Source organism: Microcaecilia unicolor, unplaced genomic scaffold (genome assembly GCF_901765095.1).
Source record: "Microcaecilia unicolor unplaced genomic scaffold, aMicUni1.1, whole genome shotgun sequence".
Taxonomy (NCBI): domain Eukaryota; kingdom Metazoa; phylum Chordata; class Amphibia; order Gymnophiona; family Siphonopidae; genus Microcaecilia; species Microcaecilia unicolor.
Genome location: NW_021963615.1, coordinates 709785 through 727709, shown reverse-complemented (window position 1 = coordinate 727709; position 17925 = coordinate 709785). Strand labels below are relative to the sequence as shown.

Sequence of the window (17925 nt, the reverse complement as noted above, 5' to 3'; positions counted from 1 at the left end):
GGGGCCTTATTCGTGAAAAAACAGGGTCCAGGAAAAGTGCCCTAAATTCTAGCTACAAACGCAAACTTTTTTTCCATTATCGGCGAAAGGCGCCCATCTCTGTTCGGGTGATAACCATGCCCCAGTCCCGCCTTCACCACGCCTCCGACATGCCCCCGTCAACTTTGTACGCTTCCGCGATGGAGTGCAGTTGAAAACGTCCAAGTTCGGCTTTCGATTATACTGCGTTATTCGTTTTTGTGAGATAAACGTCCATCTCCCGATTTAGGTCGGAACTTGGGCGTTTTTCTCGTTCGATTATAAGCAGGATATTGTACCTGGGGCAATGGAGGGCTAGATGACTTACCAGGGCAACATGGAGCTGCAGAGGGAATTGAACCTGGCTCCCCAGGTCTGCAACCTGCTACAATAACCATTAGGCTGCTCCTCCCCCCATTTATTTCTAATATTTGTATTGTCATTGTAGTATTTATGACAGATCATAAAAGACAGTGAGATTGAACACAAATTACATCGAAGTAAAATGAGTCCCTGCCCTACTGAGGTTACTGTCTCACTTAATATACCATCTGTTGCTTTCAATATGTCAATGAAACCCCTCCTCACACTAGGCTCTGGTCCCATCTCTGTCCCTCATGTTTGAAACTGTGAAAGTGTTTTGGCTTCTATGTTAATCCACTGGGATAGACAGAAATAAACCTCATTTCTATAAAGGAAAGAAAGAAATCCTAAAAGTTTTATATTTCTGTAACAATGTTTTAACACAAATCTGTAAAATCTTCCACATTACACAATCCTGCTACAGACTTCAGATTAAGGAAATATTCAGGAAAGAAGCTGGATTTTATGAAATCATAAGGAAGAGCAGCAGAGAGTCTGGGAATGTTAATCCTGAGTCCTGCTGTTTAATTCCAGGCTGGTACCTGGCGGATTCTCACAGGAAATTCAGAATGAGTCATGAAGAAAGGTTGGAGTTTCCCTGTGAAGGAGTCAGTGAAGGTGAAGAGATGAGATTTCTTCTCTGCATCATAAAACGAGACCTTTCCTGCCTCATAGTCCAGCAGAATCCCCACTGCCCGGAGGATCTCACTCAGGGGGAGATAGGTCTCACAGGAGGTGAGGGCCCAGCATCTCTGTTCATACCACAGCTTCACTGTCCAGAATCCATTCTCAGGTGAGGGATCGATCACCCCTTTCCTCATCACAGAGTCTTTACACACTCCCAATGTCCAGTAACTCACATCCCCCACCTCCACCTCCCAGTAATGTCTCCCTGAGGAGAAGCCCTCACTCCCCAGCACACAGGGATCATAATCAAATCTCTGAGGAGTGTCCGGCACATTCTCTCCTGTGTTTCCACTTCTGACACTTTTCCCATCTTCAGACAGGACGAGATCAGGACCAGCAGTTTCAGGATCCAGAGTCACATTTACTGCAGAGAAAAGACACATTAATAAACATGAGCAAACACTTCTCATTTGCTTATCACACACACACCGCTAACCCTCATTGGCTCCTCACACACCCAGCTCTGCCTCTAACCTTCATTGGCTACTCCTGCACCTACCTCTAACTCTCATTTGCTGGTTCTTCAGTCAATCACTTTTTCTATGACAGGAGCTCTGCTATTGGATATTATTTTATTTATTTTTATTTTATTTATTGCATTTGTATCCTACTTTTTCCCCACCTATTTGTAGGCTCAAAGTGGCTTACAGAGTGTGGTTATGACATAATCATTTCGTAATAACAGGTACAATTCTTAAAGTTTGAATGTTGGTAAGAGAAGATAAGCATAGTCATTTCATGATAACAAGTATAATTCTTATTGTTTAAAGATCGGGTAAGGGAGGATAGACGGGAAGTGTTAGGTAAGTTGAAGGTGAGCTGTAGTGATTGTGTGATTTGTTGAGGTAGTTTGTAGGCTATGTATTTTCCTTGTAGGCCTTTTGGATGAGATGAGTTTTCAGAGATTTGCGAAAGTTATTTAAATCATCAATAGCTTTCAGGTCGGCAGGTAGAGCATTCCACAGCTGCGCGCTCATAGATATTGGATATCAGTTTTTCAGTGTTCCCTACTGGAATGAATCTATTCATACCAAGGAGGCTGGATAAAAAAAACGGGATGACATCAAAACGCTGAAGCCAATTAGGTTAATCTCTGTTTCCCCTCTCAAACTCAGCCGTCATCCCTATACTCTCAAAACTGCATCCTCATTTTCGTTCTTTATATTTTCAAACATGCCAGCTTGTGCAGCGTGCGGATGTGCACAGAGTAAGTATGATTACAGAATAACCTTTTATAGGTAGGGTAATAATTTGTTATAAATTGTAATCACTGTGTCATTTGGAGGGGCTGGTTCTAGGGACACCCAAGCACTGCCAAAAATTAGTGGTTAGCGTGAACAAATGAGTTAACTGACTAAGATCCATTTTTGCCTGGTTAAATTGCTTTGAATATCAACCCCTGAGCGGTCTGACATTAAAAAAAAATATCTGAGTAATAACTATTACTACTACTACTATTTAACATTTCTAAAGCACTACCAGGGTTGCGCAGCGCCGTACAATTAACAAAGAAGGACAGTCCCTGCTCAAAGGAGCTTCCAATCTAAAGGACAAAAAGTGCAGACAATCAAGATTGAGGCAGTCTAGATTTCCCGGATAGAGGTACAATGGTTAGGTGCCGAAAGCGACATTGAAGAGGTGGGCTTTGAGCAAAGATTTGAACATGGGTAGAGAGGGGGCTTGGCATATGGGCTCAGGGAGTCTATTCCAAGCATAGGGTGAGGCGAGGCAGAAAGGGCGGAGTCTGGAGTTGGCGGTGGTGGAGAAGGGTACTGAGAGAAGGGATTTGTCCTGTGAGTGGAGGTTACGGGTAGAAGCGTAAGGGGAGATGAGGGTAGACAGGTAGTGAGGGGCTGCAGATCGAGTGCATTTGTAGGTTAGTAGGAGAAGCTTGAACTGTATGCGGTACCTGATCGGAAGCCAGTGAAGTGACTTGAGGAGAGGGGTGATATGAGCATATCGGTCTAGGCAGAAGATAAGACGCGCAGCAGAGTTCTGAACGGATTGAAGGGGAGATAGATGGTTAAGTGGGAGGCCAGTGAGGAGTAGGTTGCAGTAGTCAAGACGAGAGGTAATGAGAGAGTGGATGAGAGTTCGGGTGGTGTGTTCAGAGAGGAAAGGGCGAATTTTGCTGATGTTATAGAGAAAGAAGTGACAGGTCTTGGCTGTCTGCTGGATATGGGCAGAGAAGGAGAGGGAGGAGTCGAAGATGACTCCAAGGTTGCGGGCAGATGAGACGGGGAGGATGAGGGTGTTATCGACTGAAATAGAGAGTGGCGGGAGAGGAGAAGTGGGTTTGGGTGGAAAGACAATGAGCTCTGTCTTGGCCATGTTCAGTTTCAGGTGGCAGTTGGACATCCAGGCAGCAATGTCGGATAAGCAGGCCGATACTTTGGCCTGGGTTTCCGCAGTGATGTCTGGTGTGGAGAGATAAAGCTGGGTGTCGTCAGCATAAAGATGATATTGGAAACCATGAGATGAGATCAGCGAGCCCAGGGAAGAGGTGTAGATTGAAAAAAGAAGGGGTCCAAGGACAGATCCCTGAGGAACTCCAACAGAGAGCGGGATGGGGGTGGAGGAAGATCCATGAGAATGTACTCTGAAGGTACGGTGGGAGAGATAAGAGGAGAACCAGGAGAGGACAGAGCCCTGGAACCCAAATGAGGATAGTGTACCAAGAAGTAAATTATGATTGACAGTGTCAAAAGCGGCGGATAGGTCGAGGAGGATGAGGATGGAGTAATGACCTTTGGATTTGGCAAGGAACAGGTCATTACAGACTTTAGTGAGTGCCGTTTCTGTCGAGTGTAGAGGGCAAAAACCGGATTGAAGCGGATCGAGGATGGCATGAGAGGAGAGAAAATCAAGGCAGTGGCTGTGAACGGAGCGTTCAAGTATCTTGGAGAGGAAGGGTAGGAGGGAGATGGGGTGGTAGTTGGAAGGGCAGGTAGGGTCTAGTGATGGTTTTTTTAGGAGTGGTGTGACTACAGCATGCTTGAAGGAGTCAGGGACAGTTGCAGTGGAGAGAGAGAGGTTGAGGATATGACAGATGGGGGGGGTGACAGTAGGAGAGATGGTGTTTAGTAAGTTAGTGGGGATGGGGTCTGAGGAACAGGTGGTGCATTTCGTGGAGGAGAGGAGATAGGCGGTTTCCTCCTCGGTGATATCAGGAAAAGAGGAGAAGGAGGCCTGGGTTGGTTGGTTGAGGGAGTGGGTTAAAGGGTAAAGAGGAAGAGGTGGCTTGGTAGTAAATTCGAGGTTGATCTTCTGCACCTTGTCGCGGAAGTAGTCAACCAGTGATTGAGGAGAGAGTGGGGGGGGGGGGGGAGCGGACGGCACTTTGAGGAGGGAGTTAAGGGTGGCGAAGAGACGATGAGGGTTGGAGTCGAGAAAATTAGTCAATTGGATGTAATAGTCCTGTTTGGCAAGGAATAGAGAGGACTGGAAGGAGGATAGCATGAATTTGTAATGAATGAAGTCGCTATGGGTGCGAGATTTCCTCCAGAGGCGTTCAGCAGATCGGGCACAGGAGCGAAGGTATCGGATGCAAGGGGTCAGCCAGGGCTGGGGATTAGTACGCCTTGTGCGATGGGAGATGGATGGTGCAAGGGTGTCCAGAGCAGAGGAGAAAGTGGCATTGTAAGTAGAGACAGCCTTGTCGACAGACTCGGAGGACATGATGGACGGGAGGAGATTAGAGATACTAGAGGATAAGGTGGGAGGGTCGACAGCCTGGAGATTCCTGAAAGTAGTGGTTAGTGTTGGGCGGGACTGAGGGGGAGGGTGATGAAGTGTGAAGGTGATCAGGTGATGATCTGAGAGAGGAAGAGCAGAGGCGCAGAAATTGGAGGGTGAGCAGGTAGAGGAGAGGACGAGGTCAAGACAATGGCCAGTTTGGTGAATAGGGGTGGTGGAGCTCAGCACAACAACAGGATGGCATGATCTTTAAATGCCTTAAAACCAGGGGCTTTGGCTGCCATTTTCGTTAGATATGTTCATTTGCCAGCCTGTTAGTAAAACAATCCAGTCTCATGAACATTGAAGACCTCCTCTGGCACATAACCCTTTTAAACGCGCAAGCCAGCTAGAACTTGCAGAAAAGGGTTTGATGTTTTCCTGACTCTGGGTGACGTATTTATAAATCTGTTTGACTTTCATCCTCATAGCAATGCTGTCCACAGTGCATTTTTTAAAATCCACCATTTGCATTATCCACAAATTTAACCACTTTTCCATCTTTTCTGCTGACTCATCACAAAGCACAGATGTAGTTTTGGAACTTTCTGGTTCTGCTTTTCGAACAGACCACAGACCACTCAATCTCTTCCTTGTTTTGCTGGATTGATCAGTTGACTCATTAAACTTTAACTTGCAGCCAACGGTACAAAACAGACATGCCGGAATGAAGCTTATCCAACACACCTATTTTGTCATTAAGACACATCACATATTTCTTTCTCTTACGATTAGTACATGAAGAACCTTGCAACTCACCCCCTGGATGCTTGGTGGCCATTTCCAGAAGCAAATTATACTGTATCATTCAGATGGAAACAGTTCTTTTCTTAATCTGATCAACAGATTAAATATGTTTATTCCACTTTGACCAGATTAAGGGCCCCGTTTACTAAGGTGCGTTAGCATTTATAACGAGCCCACAATTAGCATGTAAGCGCATATAGGGATATTGTAGGCACTTATAGGGTTAATGCATGTACATAGTTAACACACATTAAAGACGCTAACGAGCCTAACCTCTTGGACGCTCTAGGAAACGTGGTGGTTTGGTATAATTATTGTATATCAGATTCAGTTACCTGTATATTTGCCAAATTCCATCCACCAATCTGCATTAAAATAAAGATGAACAATGATCAGATCTCAGAGAAGAGAAATAAGTACAATGATATAAAAAATATATTAGAGGTGGACAATGATTAAAACTTTTAAACATGCAATTAAGTGCGCTTAATCACAGAATTTTAGGGGTGGACAATGCTAAAAGTTTTAATTGTGATTAATCGTGTGATGAAAAATTTTAATCATGCAATTAAGCACGCTTAATCACAGCATTTTGGGCATTAAGAAAAACATTTCAAACAGCCTTCACCCAGTTTCTCTCATGCCCCAATGCCCAGCCTTCACCCAGTTTCTCTTCCCCAGCCCCCCCACCCCCACATTTACTTGTACAGCAGGGCTCAGGCTCAGCGTTGCCTCAAACTCCTTGTCTCGCCCTGCACAGTGATTGGGCTCTATAGATACTTGAGTCACACAGTGCAGGAAGTTGGGGAAGTCTTGCGGTTTGAAGACTCACAAGACCTTCCCCAACTTCTTCCACGAGGCAGCTCAAGTACCTGCAGAGCCCAATCACTGTGCAGGGCGAGACAAGGCGTTTGAGGCATTAAGGTACCCTTTTACCAAGCTGGCGTCGCTGCATGTTTTTCACACGAGGCAAGGCCCCCTTTTACCACAGCGGCCATTTGGGAAGGAGGCAGTAAGGGCTCCCGCACTAACCCGGCAGTAACCGGGCAGCGTACGACATGTTTGTTGTAGCGCCGGATATGATGGCTTACCGCCGCTTAGTAAAAGGGGCCCTAATAGTGTTATTAATTGCTCACCCCTAAAATACATATGTTACTAACTGAACAAAACTTACCAAATCCTGCAGGATGTGATTTTATTTTGTAAAAAAAGAGAGAGAGAGAAACGTTAGAGATTTTGAATTACAAAAATGTCCTTCAATGATCTTATAATTACATTCATACATAAGAACTTCCATCCAGGGAAAGACTGAAGGTCCATCAAGCCCAGTATCCTGTTTCCAACAGTGGTGAATCCAGATCACAAGTACCTGGCAAAATCCCAAAAGAGTAAAACAGATTTTCTGCCGCTTATTCCAGGAATAAGCTTATGACAAAGCAAACACATGACTTCCAGGGTGCAATGCAACAAAATAAAATAAGCTTTGCCTTATCACCCATTCCTTCTTCAGGTTATACTCAAATAGGAGTCACAATAGACAACGCAAGGTCATTGTTGCTTTGGGCAGAACTGATGGTACAGCTGTTATAAAGTAAGAACATGACATTATCCAGCCCATATTCAGCCCACGGCAGTCAGTATTTTTTATGTTTAAATCATTTTTTATTAATTTTAGTGCAAAATCCACAAAAACATATGTATCCAGTCATATAAACAACAACAACAACCATATTCCTACCCCAAACCATTCCCTTTTACACTCCCCCCACCCTTTAAGCAACCATAATAATGAGAAAAAGACTGCATAATTAGTGTGATATTGACTGGAAAATATGCTAGCTTTTTGTTTTTTTATATGCGATATGTGCTATTGTTTTCATTATGTGACACCAGCCTTCTGCATTATTTATTACGTGACGGGTGCTGCTCTTTTCCCATTTGTCCATTTTTTTTCGAAATAGCAGTTCCCAGATGTTCCTTTGCAGTTTAAGTGTTAGAGGGAGAGTTTTCTTTTGTGAGTGTTTCAGTAGCTGGTAAAAGTGGGACTTTTACTTCAGCGCTTGGTGTAATTTTTACTTGTTTTATATTCCATTTATTTTTTTAATTCCTCTTTTTGCATTGTATTTTTCGTTTTGTTTTTCATTCCTTTTTTATGTAGTTTACAAGATAATCTGTTTCGTTTTTATAAGCCGTTGGCTGTGTTCATATTACTAATGATATGTTGCTCAGGTGGTGTATTTTATTTATTTATACAAACTGTTTATACTTATTCATCGTTTGTACTCGGTGCCGAAATTGGTGGGACAAGACACCTGCTTGTTGTTTTAAGTTGTTATATACAATGAGCATATTTTTTTCTATTTGTTAGCTTATTAGCAGTATGAAGTGACATCAGTCTTATGCATTATTCATGCTGTTTGTCTTTTTATAGCAGCAGTGCCTTACAGTTGATGTTTCTTATTCAAGTGTCGGTGGGAGAGTACGTCAACAGTGCGCAACATGCTGGTAATGCTGATATTTGGTTTTTAACATGATGATCCCTACTATATCCTTGTGAAGAAGTGTGTTTTAAGCCTGTAAAACGTATTAGATATTTTCCTGTTTTAATTATGTCCTGAAGTGTATTTCTCCTATTTGGCCAGCAGGTGGTGTTTCTTTAACTCAAGCAGGAAGCAAGCAGCAGTAAAACTTGTTGACTGGGCTCTGATTGGCCTGGAGTTTGAAATTGCTCAGCAGTTGTTGCTGACTGTTGCTTTAGTCTTAGCCCGGGAGAAAAGAGAGACAGATCTCTTTGCTGAGGCTTGGTTAATTATATGTCCTGATCTTCCCAGGTACTGTTTAGGCAGTATACAGATGTTTAGTTAGTGTTATAATTGATCAATATTTCAGTTACATGTTATTGTTTGCTATTTGTACCATTTTGTCCACTGTTCAATATTTTAAAGAGAATAATCATAATAGTTTGTTTGCCCTGTTTATCTGGACTGATAAAGAATCCTGGTGGTTTGTGTGATGGGTCTATGAGTGCTTTCTTGGAACTGTAGGACCACTGGGAGTGTGGCCTCAGTAACCTAAAAATCACTGGGGATAACTTGAGAGTGGGAGACCCACCCAGAGGCAGTTGTGACCCAGTGGCTAGGAGGATGGTGCTAGTGTAGAGCACATAAGTGTAGCCATACTGGGTCAGCCCAAGGGTCCATCTAGCCCAGTACCCTGTTTTCCGAACAGTGCTCAAGCCAGGTAACAAGTACCTGGCAGAAACCCAAATCATGGTAACACTCCATACCACAAATCCCAGGGCAAGCAGTTGCTTCCCATGTCTGCCTCAAAGAGTTCCATAGTTTAACTATTCGTTGAGTGAAAAAATATTTCCTTCTATTTGTTTTAAAAGTATTTCCATGTAACTTCCTCAAGTGTCTCCTAGTCTTTGCACTTTTGGAATGAGTAAAAAGTCAATATACTTCTACTTCTTCTACACTACTCAGGATTTTGTAGACCTCAATCATGTCTCTCCTCATCCGTCTCTTTTCCAAGCTGAAGAGCCCTAACCTCTTTGGCCTTTCCTCAGAGGAGTTCCATCCCCTTTATCATTTTGGTCGCTCTTCTTTGAACCTTTTTTAATTCCGCTATATCTTTTTTGATATACGGCGACCAGAACTGAACGCAATACTCAAGGTGCGGATTCACCATGGAGCGATACAAAAGCGTTATAGTGTTTTCAGTCTTATTCACCATCCCTTTCCTAATGATTCCTTGCATCCTGTTTGATTTTTGGCTGCTGCCGCCACACACTGAGCAGAAGATTTCAGCGTATTATCTGCGACACCCAGATCTTTTTCTTAAGCGCTGACCCCCAAGGTGGACCCTAGCATCAGGTAACTATGATTCAGATTATTCTTCCCAATGTGCATCACCTTGCATTTGTCCATATTAAATTTCATCTGCCATTTGGATGCCCAGTCTTCCAATTTCCAAAGGTCTTCCTGCAATATTTCACAGTCCACACGTATTTTAACAACCTTGAATAGTTGTGTATCATTTGTAAATTTGATCACCTCACTCATCGTTTCGATTTCCATATCATTTATAAATATGTTAAACAGTACCGGTCCCAGTACAGATCCCTGCGGCACTCCACTGTTCACCCTCCTCCATTGAGAGAAATTACCATTTATCCCTACCCCGTGTTTTCTGTCCAATAACCAATTCCTAATCTACACTGGTTAAAAGAACTGTTTAAAAGATAGAAAACAGAGTAGGATTAAATGGTCAATATTCTCAATGGAGAAGGGTAAATAATGGGGTTCCTCAGGGTCTGTGCTGGGACCTCCACTTTTTAACTTAGTCACAAATGATTTAGAAATGGGACTAATGAGTGAGGTGATTAAATTTGCTGAGGACATAAAGTTATTCAAAGTTCTTAAAACACAAGAGGATTGTGAAAAATTGCAAGAGGACCTTACATGACTGGGAGACAGAATCCAACTGGCAGATGACATTTAGATCTATAAATAATAGCGCTGAAATTTGTACAGCCTGTCTCGGCATTATCGACGCAGTGCCAGGATGGTCTGGAGATTGAGCATGGGTAGAGTCGGAAGTTACCTCATTAGTGGCAAAATTTAGTCCAGTAACTGGGTAACTATCTAGATAAAATTAGGACAACAAAAAAGGATGTGGTAACTTTGGGTTACTATTTGGTACCCATCAGAATATTGCTAGTCAATGTATATCCACATACTCAGTACCGGTATAAGATACGGTCCAGCACAGGAAATTTAGGTATAAAAAACCTGCAGTGGCCAGTGTTTAAAAGAGGCTGAACATCACAGCTTCAATATTACTCCCTCAATGGCTGGATCTAATATATGGGATGCTTTCCCAGGAGAAACCCAATTATAGGCTGATCACTTAAACTTTAGAAAACAGTTAAAAATCCTTTTTATATACTCTCAGGCATTTCGTAATTGATCATCACTAAAGTATAAATACTGTTATGTTTATCAGGTATTCAGAGTGTATGTTAATGATACAGAATTAATATGTCTGCCAGTAATTGATATGAATGTCATGGTCATGATTAAATGTGTTATTGCCTTTATATAGGCTGAATTATACCGTGCCTAGAACTGCAGATTATAAATTATGTTAAACAAATAAATACAAAAATATTTAGTTCCTGAGTTTCTAAAGTAGGTTTCCTATAAGGGTTTTTTTCTTTTCTTGAAGTATTAAACGAAGGTCCCTGTTAGGTGAATATTGGGATTTGTTCCTTAGAAAGCAGTTGAGGTGGGTTGAACAGTGTAACAATGTAACTTACTGCAGAGTGAACAATGTAACTGTATAAATTACTGTGGGGTGAACAGTGCAACACTGTATTTTCCTGGGGGCTGAACAATGTAACACTGTGTCCTACTGTGGTGTCTGTTTCTCAGATTTATACTTTTATACAAATGAAACAAAAAATATATATATATATATTTCTGCACATTTTTACTGGAATCATCCAGAGCATTTGTAAAGAAGACAAACCAAATTAAAAAGGGATCAATTCCTCACCTCCAAATTTTGTAATCCATTTCTTCAGCTGCTGAGGGAAGCTCAATTGGAAACCCATTTTCAGATCAGTAGAAACAGCCTCTGGTTCTGGAAACTTCATTTTCTCACACCTATGGGTTAGAGAGTCACTGGGATTACTCAGGGGATAGAGATGTGACAGTGGAAGGAATGAAATATCCCATGAACACTCTGTGATTATGGGACTCATTTTTGAAACCACTCCTGATTCCCTCCAGTGGTCATCTGGGTATTTAGGGCACCTTTTTGTGCCTTATTCGTTATAAAAACAGGTCTAGCTCAAAACATCTAAGTTTTAGACCTGGATGTTTTTCTTTCGTTCCATTATGGCTGAAAAACATCTAAGTCTTAGGAACGCACAAGTCACAGCCTGAACAAGCCCCTGACACGTCCCTTGAGATTTGAATGCATACCTGACGGACTTCATAGAAAAATGTCTAAAAATAGGTTTTGAAAATACTGATTTGGGTGTTTTTGTGAGAAAAAGATCCAAATGTTGCTTTATGCCACTTTTTAGATGTTTTGAAAATGAGCCCAATAGCGGAATTAGAAAAGGTTCAAAGAAGAACAACCAAAATGATAAAAGGGATGGAACTCCTCTCGGATGAGGAAAGGCTAAAGAGGTTAGGGCTCTTCAGCTTGGAAAAAGAGACGGATAAGGGGAGATATGATTGAGGTTTATAAAATTCTCAGTGGTGTAGAATGCGTAGAAGTAAATCAATTTTTTACACATTCCAAAAGTGCAAAGACTAGGGGCCACTCGAGAAAGCTACATGGAAATACTTTTAAAACAAATAGGAGGAAATATTTTTTAACTCAACAAATAGTTATGCTCTGGAACTCTTTGCTAGAGGATCTGGTAATAGTGGTTAGCATATCTGGGTTTGGACAAATTCCTGGAGGAAAAGCCCATAGTCTGCTATTATGGCAGACATGGGAAGCAACTGCTTGCCCTGGGATTTGTAGCATGGAGTGTTGCCACGATTTGGGTTTCTGCCAGGTACGTGTGACCTGGATTGGCCACTCTTGGAAGCAGGATACTGGGCTCGATGGACCATTGGTCTGACCCAGAATGGCTACTCTTATGTTCTTATAATCCACAATACGACACTGTATCCCATCCTATGACTTTTTACTTTCCTCAGGAGAAATTCATGGGGAACTTTATCAAATGTCTTCTGAAAATCCAGATATACAGTATCAACTGGGTCACCATTATCCACATGTTTATTCACCCTTCAAAGAAATATAAACACATTTTTATAGAATTGCTTTGTTATGGACAGCGTCAGAACAGAGACCAGCAACTCCTTCTGCAATACGGTTAAGGGGCAGCACCACTGGCAAGGTAGAGGTGGAAAGGAGTTTGAAAGGGTGGAGTTTGGTGGGGAATGAAGAGAGGATTCATGGAGGGCCAAATAGGTGACGACAGGAAGAGAGGAGATATCAGGGAGGTTGGTGGGAGAGAAGTTCTGTCAGTACAGGGATGGAAAGGGGAGAGTCAGGGGGAAGGGAAGGTTGGTCTGTAATTCTCCTCCCCATCCTCTATCTTATCCCTTCCATTTCTCAGTGCTTCCTCTGAACTTTAGTTCTCCCTCTCCTCACTTAATCCCACCTCCCTTTCTCCCATTCTCAATTCCATGTCTACTACTAATCATTTCTATAGCACTACTAGACATATGCAGCACTGTACACATTATATACAGGCACTTTCTCTGTCCCTAGGGGGCTCACAATCAGAGTTTTTTTTTGTTCCTGGGGCAATGGAGGGTTAAGTGATTTGCCAAAGGTCACAAGGAGCTGCAGTGGGGCTCGAACCCAGGTTGCCAAGATCAAAGCCCACCATTAAACTACTCCTCTCCCTTTCACCAATCAATTAATTCCCTTCTTTCTCACTCAAAATCCATCCAGCCGCATAGAAAATGACAGAAAACTAACTAGTACCTGCTCAGGGCATCCTTCACATCCTAAAGGGAAATGAGACAGAGAATATTTCTAGTTAGATTTCACAGTTTATGAGAACGCATTATACATTAGGATACTCTACTCACAGCTGTGCTCAATCAATTCAAACAGGATATAGCATTTGGAAACAACATCCTTTTTCTACAATTCGACTTATCTAGTGCATTTGACATGGTAAGTCATAATACTCTAACCAAACTACTAGACAAAATCGGGATCGGCGGAAATATCATTAAATGGATAACAGGCTTCATCACCACAAGATCCTACCAAGTGTAAATATATGGCCACCCTTGCTCTCAGTGAAATACAGGTCAATGGCTCAGGCTAAAGAGCTAGGCCTCTACAAGCAAATGGCTCATAATAAGAGCTGGGCTTCTCTTAAAAATCCAAAGTCAGGTGAAAAAAAACAAGATGGCGTCCGGAAGGGAACGTTAGCCAGACGGCTCGTTACCCGTTTCCCCTCAATCCTTTGAAAAATTCTTTTTTACCTTTTTTTGCGATGCCGAAACGGAGGGGCAGGCAGCGGGTGACTCCCTCCACAGCTGCCGTGACTTCGGGACCGATGGACCGTTTCGCGCTGCCGGTGAGAATGCCGGGGCAAGATTCCTCGCTGCAGGAGGGAGCAATGGGAGGTTCTTTGCTCCCTCAGCTTGAGGCCGACATCACCTTCAGCCCCGAGCAGCGGAGTCCTCCGATGATGCCGGCAAGGGGTCTGCAGCAGGGGCAGGAAGCACTCAGTGTCTCTGACCTGGAAGTGCATTCAGCTGAGGGAACTGCAGCAGACCAGGAACTACCGGTTGTGGAAGTCGGAGGAGCAAGACCTAGGGAATTGCTGGCTGGGACCAAGGAGCAGACAATGAAGAAAGTTTTGACTTTGACTGAGCTTGCTATACCCAGTAAGTCATTTTTGCCTACTAAACCTGGGAATATAACTCTTGATTCAATTTGGGAAGCCTTGGTGGGACTTGAGAACTCTTTTACACAGAAGATATCTCAGGTGCTACAGGTAACTCAGATGCCTTTGGAAAAAATTGAAGTTTTAGAAACCAGAATGAGTAACACCGAAAAAACTTTAATTTCATGTAATGAAGCTCTAAAAACTTCACAACAAATACAATCAAACTTGATAAAAGAGAACACTATTTTGCACCAAAAGACTGAAAATTTGGAAAATCAACTAAGAGCTAAAACTCTTAGGTTGATTAATTTTCCAAAAACTATTCAAATGGCTCCACTAATAATGTTTAAAAAATATTTATCAGAAATACTAAAGATTCCAGAACAAGCATACCCTCCGATTTCTAAAATTTATTATTTGCCTCCATATAAAATTGAGAAACAAAAGGGTGTAGTGGACCAACCAGAACAAAGACCTGATGCTTCATTCGACATGTTGAATTTAACACAAGAACTTCAAAAAGAAGAAATGACAACGATTCCTGCAACATTGATAGTCTCCTTTGTGTTAGAACCCGACCGTGATTGGGTTCTTAAACAATTTTTTCGTCATAGAGATGATCTCTTTATGAATACAAAAATTAGAATATTTCCGGATATAGCCAGAGTTACACAAAGGAGACGTCAAGCGTTTCTGAAACTCCGTCCAAGGGTCTTACAGTTAGGAGGTTTATTCTGGTTAAACTTTCCATGTAAATGCGTGATCAAAGTTAGCTCAGTCAAATATATTTTCTATGATGCATGTCAGCTGAATAATTTTCTTGATTCTAAGTTAGCGGCTAGTTCTAGTCAGCAATTCCAGGTTTTGTCTACATCTACTCCGTAAAAAGGAATACAAGGCATGTTATGTTCTCTTCTTTTTCTTTCTTGATCTTATGTATTAATGAGGAAAATTTTTCCTGGAATTGTACCTTGTTTTTTTTCTCTCATATTGTGGACTTGAAATGGATGAGATAAAGTAATTACCTTATATTTTGATTTTCCTATGAAAATGTTGTATATTTTCTTCCATTTTTTCATTTACAAGTGTTCTTGTAATAATCTGTTAAAACTTATAAATAAAATAATAAAAAAAAAAAAATCCAAAGTCATCTCTGATACAAAATACATTTTTCTGCAGCACAAGCTGAACTGAGTTCTCAGGGAGCTGGCACGGGAGGGGGTCTTTTGCTCTTATAAACATGCCTGGGACTGGCATCAGTGAAGAGTCATGAAAGATGTTTTGGGCTAATGAAAGTAGATAAGGGGTAGATGTACGTAGTTAGAGAGTACTCAGAGGGAGGGGGGAGCTGAGAAGAGCAGAATGACCGATGAAGTCATCTTGCCACCTGTGCTTTGCACCCCTTTTGTGTACAGTTGGAACCTGGGACCTAATGAAGTCACCCTTATCGGTTCCTTATCAACTGATAAGGGATAGCAAGTTCTGCTGACAAAGCTGGATCCCATTGGAATCCATTGGGTTGAGACAGTATAAAGGAAGCACCCCGAGAGGTGTAAGACGCAGAAGGAGAGACAGAGAGAGAGAGAGAGAGAGACAGATGCAGATACAGAGGCAGATGCTGATGGAGGAGAGAGACAGAGTACCACCGAGAGCCGATGTGTCGTGTGATTCTGTTCCACTGTATGATTGACTGAATTGCTGGTATCCTCATTATTGGGTAATGTATCAATGCTAATTAATACTAATAAACTATATCTCTTTAACTAATTAAAACTGGGTTCCTCTTTAATTACAGACTTAGCTACGGCTGAGCCTGTACTGAACTGCCATGAGCAGATTCAAGGTTGGGAAAGCTAGATATTTGGAGGGCATATGTAACTTTGCCCAGAGAGAGATGAGACGGGCCACTGCTTCCGCTGCTTGATTAGCAAAGGCAGATTCAGAGAAAATAAACACAAGTTAAATCAATGTCATCAATTTCATCTCTCTGGTCATCAGACTGCGGTGTACCACAAGGATCTACTCTATCCCCAATCCTCTTCAATCTTATGATGATCCCCCTAGCCAAATCCCTATTCAAACATGGTCTCAACCCTTTCTTCTATGCTGATAACGTCAACATCTTCATCCCCTTCAAAACAGATCTAACAGAAATCTCTGATAAAATAACTACCGGCATGAACATCATAACCTCTTGGGCCAATGCTTTTATGATGAAACTGAACAAAGAGAAAACACAATGCCTAATCCTCTCATCCCAACACTCTGCACCCCTCCCAACTACTCTTAATACCCCTGACATCACAATCTCCATATCCAACAACCTGAAAATTCTTGGGGTGACCTTAGACACACATCTAACACTAGAAAATCACGCAAAATCCACTACGAAGCAAATGTTCAACATGATGTGGACACTGAAACGCAAGAAACCATATCTTCCCCTGAAAACATTCCGTAACCTGGTACAATCCATAGTACATACCCACATTGACTACTGCAATAGTATTTTTATAGGCTGTAAGGCCCAAATCCTGAAAAAACTCCAGACTGCCCAAAACACGGCAGCTAGACTCATTTTTGGCAAAACACCATTTGATAGCGCAACTCCCCTTCATGTAAAGCTTCCCTGGGCTCCCAATCAGAGAATGAATCCAACTTCTCCTTCTTAGGCAGCCAGCTCTAGAGTGCCCTACTCAGATCTATTCAAGCAATCAATGACTATCTACCCTTCCGGAAATCACTGAAAACCCAACTATTTAAGCAAGCTTACCCAAATGAGCCGACCTAACCTACATCTACCCAAAACCTGATAGTGTGACAAAAATAATGACTTAGACCACAACTCCGACAATGACACTGTCTTCGACCACGACTTCCACCCATTCTCCCTATGCTTTTCCCCCTACTTATCCCCTTTCCCTCATTTCATTTCATTTCTCCTATCCACATTCTCCTTTATTATTCTGCTGCTTGTACTCTCTCCACAATACTTAGTAACCATATTACTATGTAAGCTGCATTGAACCTGCTATGAGTGGGAAAGCGCGGGGTACAAATGTAACAAATAAATAAATCACAAAACAGCTACAAACTTTTGATGCCATTTCTATGATCACCATCCAAAAATCTATAAGAAACACCCAAACTCATTATGGAAACAAGTGTTATCAGCCTGTTTCAAACCTAACATTTATCTCCTAAGTTGTAATTGATACTTGGGCAACTTTTCAAGTATTTAGATAAAACACACGTCCTTTATGCCAATCAATCAGACTTTTGGATGGGGCACAGTACTGAAACCTCCTTAGTGGCTCTGATCCGTGATCTGCATGTAGAGGCTCTCAAGGGCCTGGTTTGGGCAGAGGTGGAGTTGTGATGTCTGGGTGAAAAGGTATCAAAAGTGGGGTAAGTGACTTATTTCTAGCACAGGGATATCAACTGTATAATCCTTCAAAATTTCAGCCTCAGGTATGGACTAACTACATCTTTAAAAAATAAGAAATGTTTATCAATTAAGTGAATAACCCTGGAAATCACATACCCACAGATTTTAGGCTGTAGAACATGAAAAACATCAACGTTGTGAAAAAGTTGTATAGTCCCTCTCTACTGACCTACTGACCCTACAGTAAACAAAACATTCAAAAAGGAAAGTTGCCCAATTTACCCTTCCAAACTTTTATAACCTTTATCCCTGTTATTTGTAACCCAAGTTTGGTACCTTTTCACTCAATGACTCAAATATAGATCATTAAAAACACATGACTTGTGTAGAGCACATACAGCAATTTACACCTTCTTCAGAGCAGGAGGATTTGGCCATTTAAGCCCCATGAAATTATTTTAAAAGCTCTGATTTGGTAAGTGCAGCTGCTGGCTGAAAAATCGGCCCTTATATAAGATATTTCGATCTGCTACTTGAATTACTA

General features: G+C 41.9%; 1 protein-coding gene across 10 annotated transcripts in view; it reads right to left on the bottom strand.

Annotated features, from left to right (window-relative positions):
- Positions 1 to 724: 724 nt before the first annotated feature.
- LOC115459508 (E3 ubiquitin-protein ligase TRIM39-like) overlaps positions 725 to 17925 on the bottom strand; it is a 675517-nt gene continuing 658316 nt past the window's right edge. For 5 of the 10 annotated variants that reach the window (XM_030189316.1, XM_030189317.1, XM_030189315.1 and 2 more), the window contains one exon: positions 725 to 1432. In XM_030189316.1, coding sequence (XP_030045176.1) covers positions 906 to 1432 — 527 coding nt within the window. In that variant the 3' untranslated portion in view covers positions 725 to 905. Of the gene's footprint in view, positions 1433 to 5885; positions 5916 to 6724; positions 6731 to 9753; positions 9760 to 11109; positions 11220 to 17925 lie in introns of all 10 variants that reach the window. The other 5 variants (XM_030189312.1, XM_030189320.1, XM_030189314.1 and 2 more) reach the window with 4 other exon arrangements.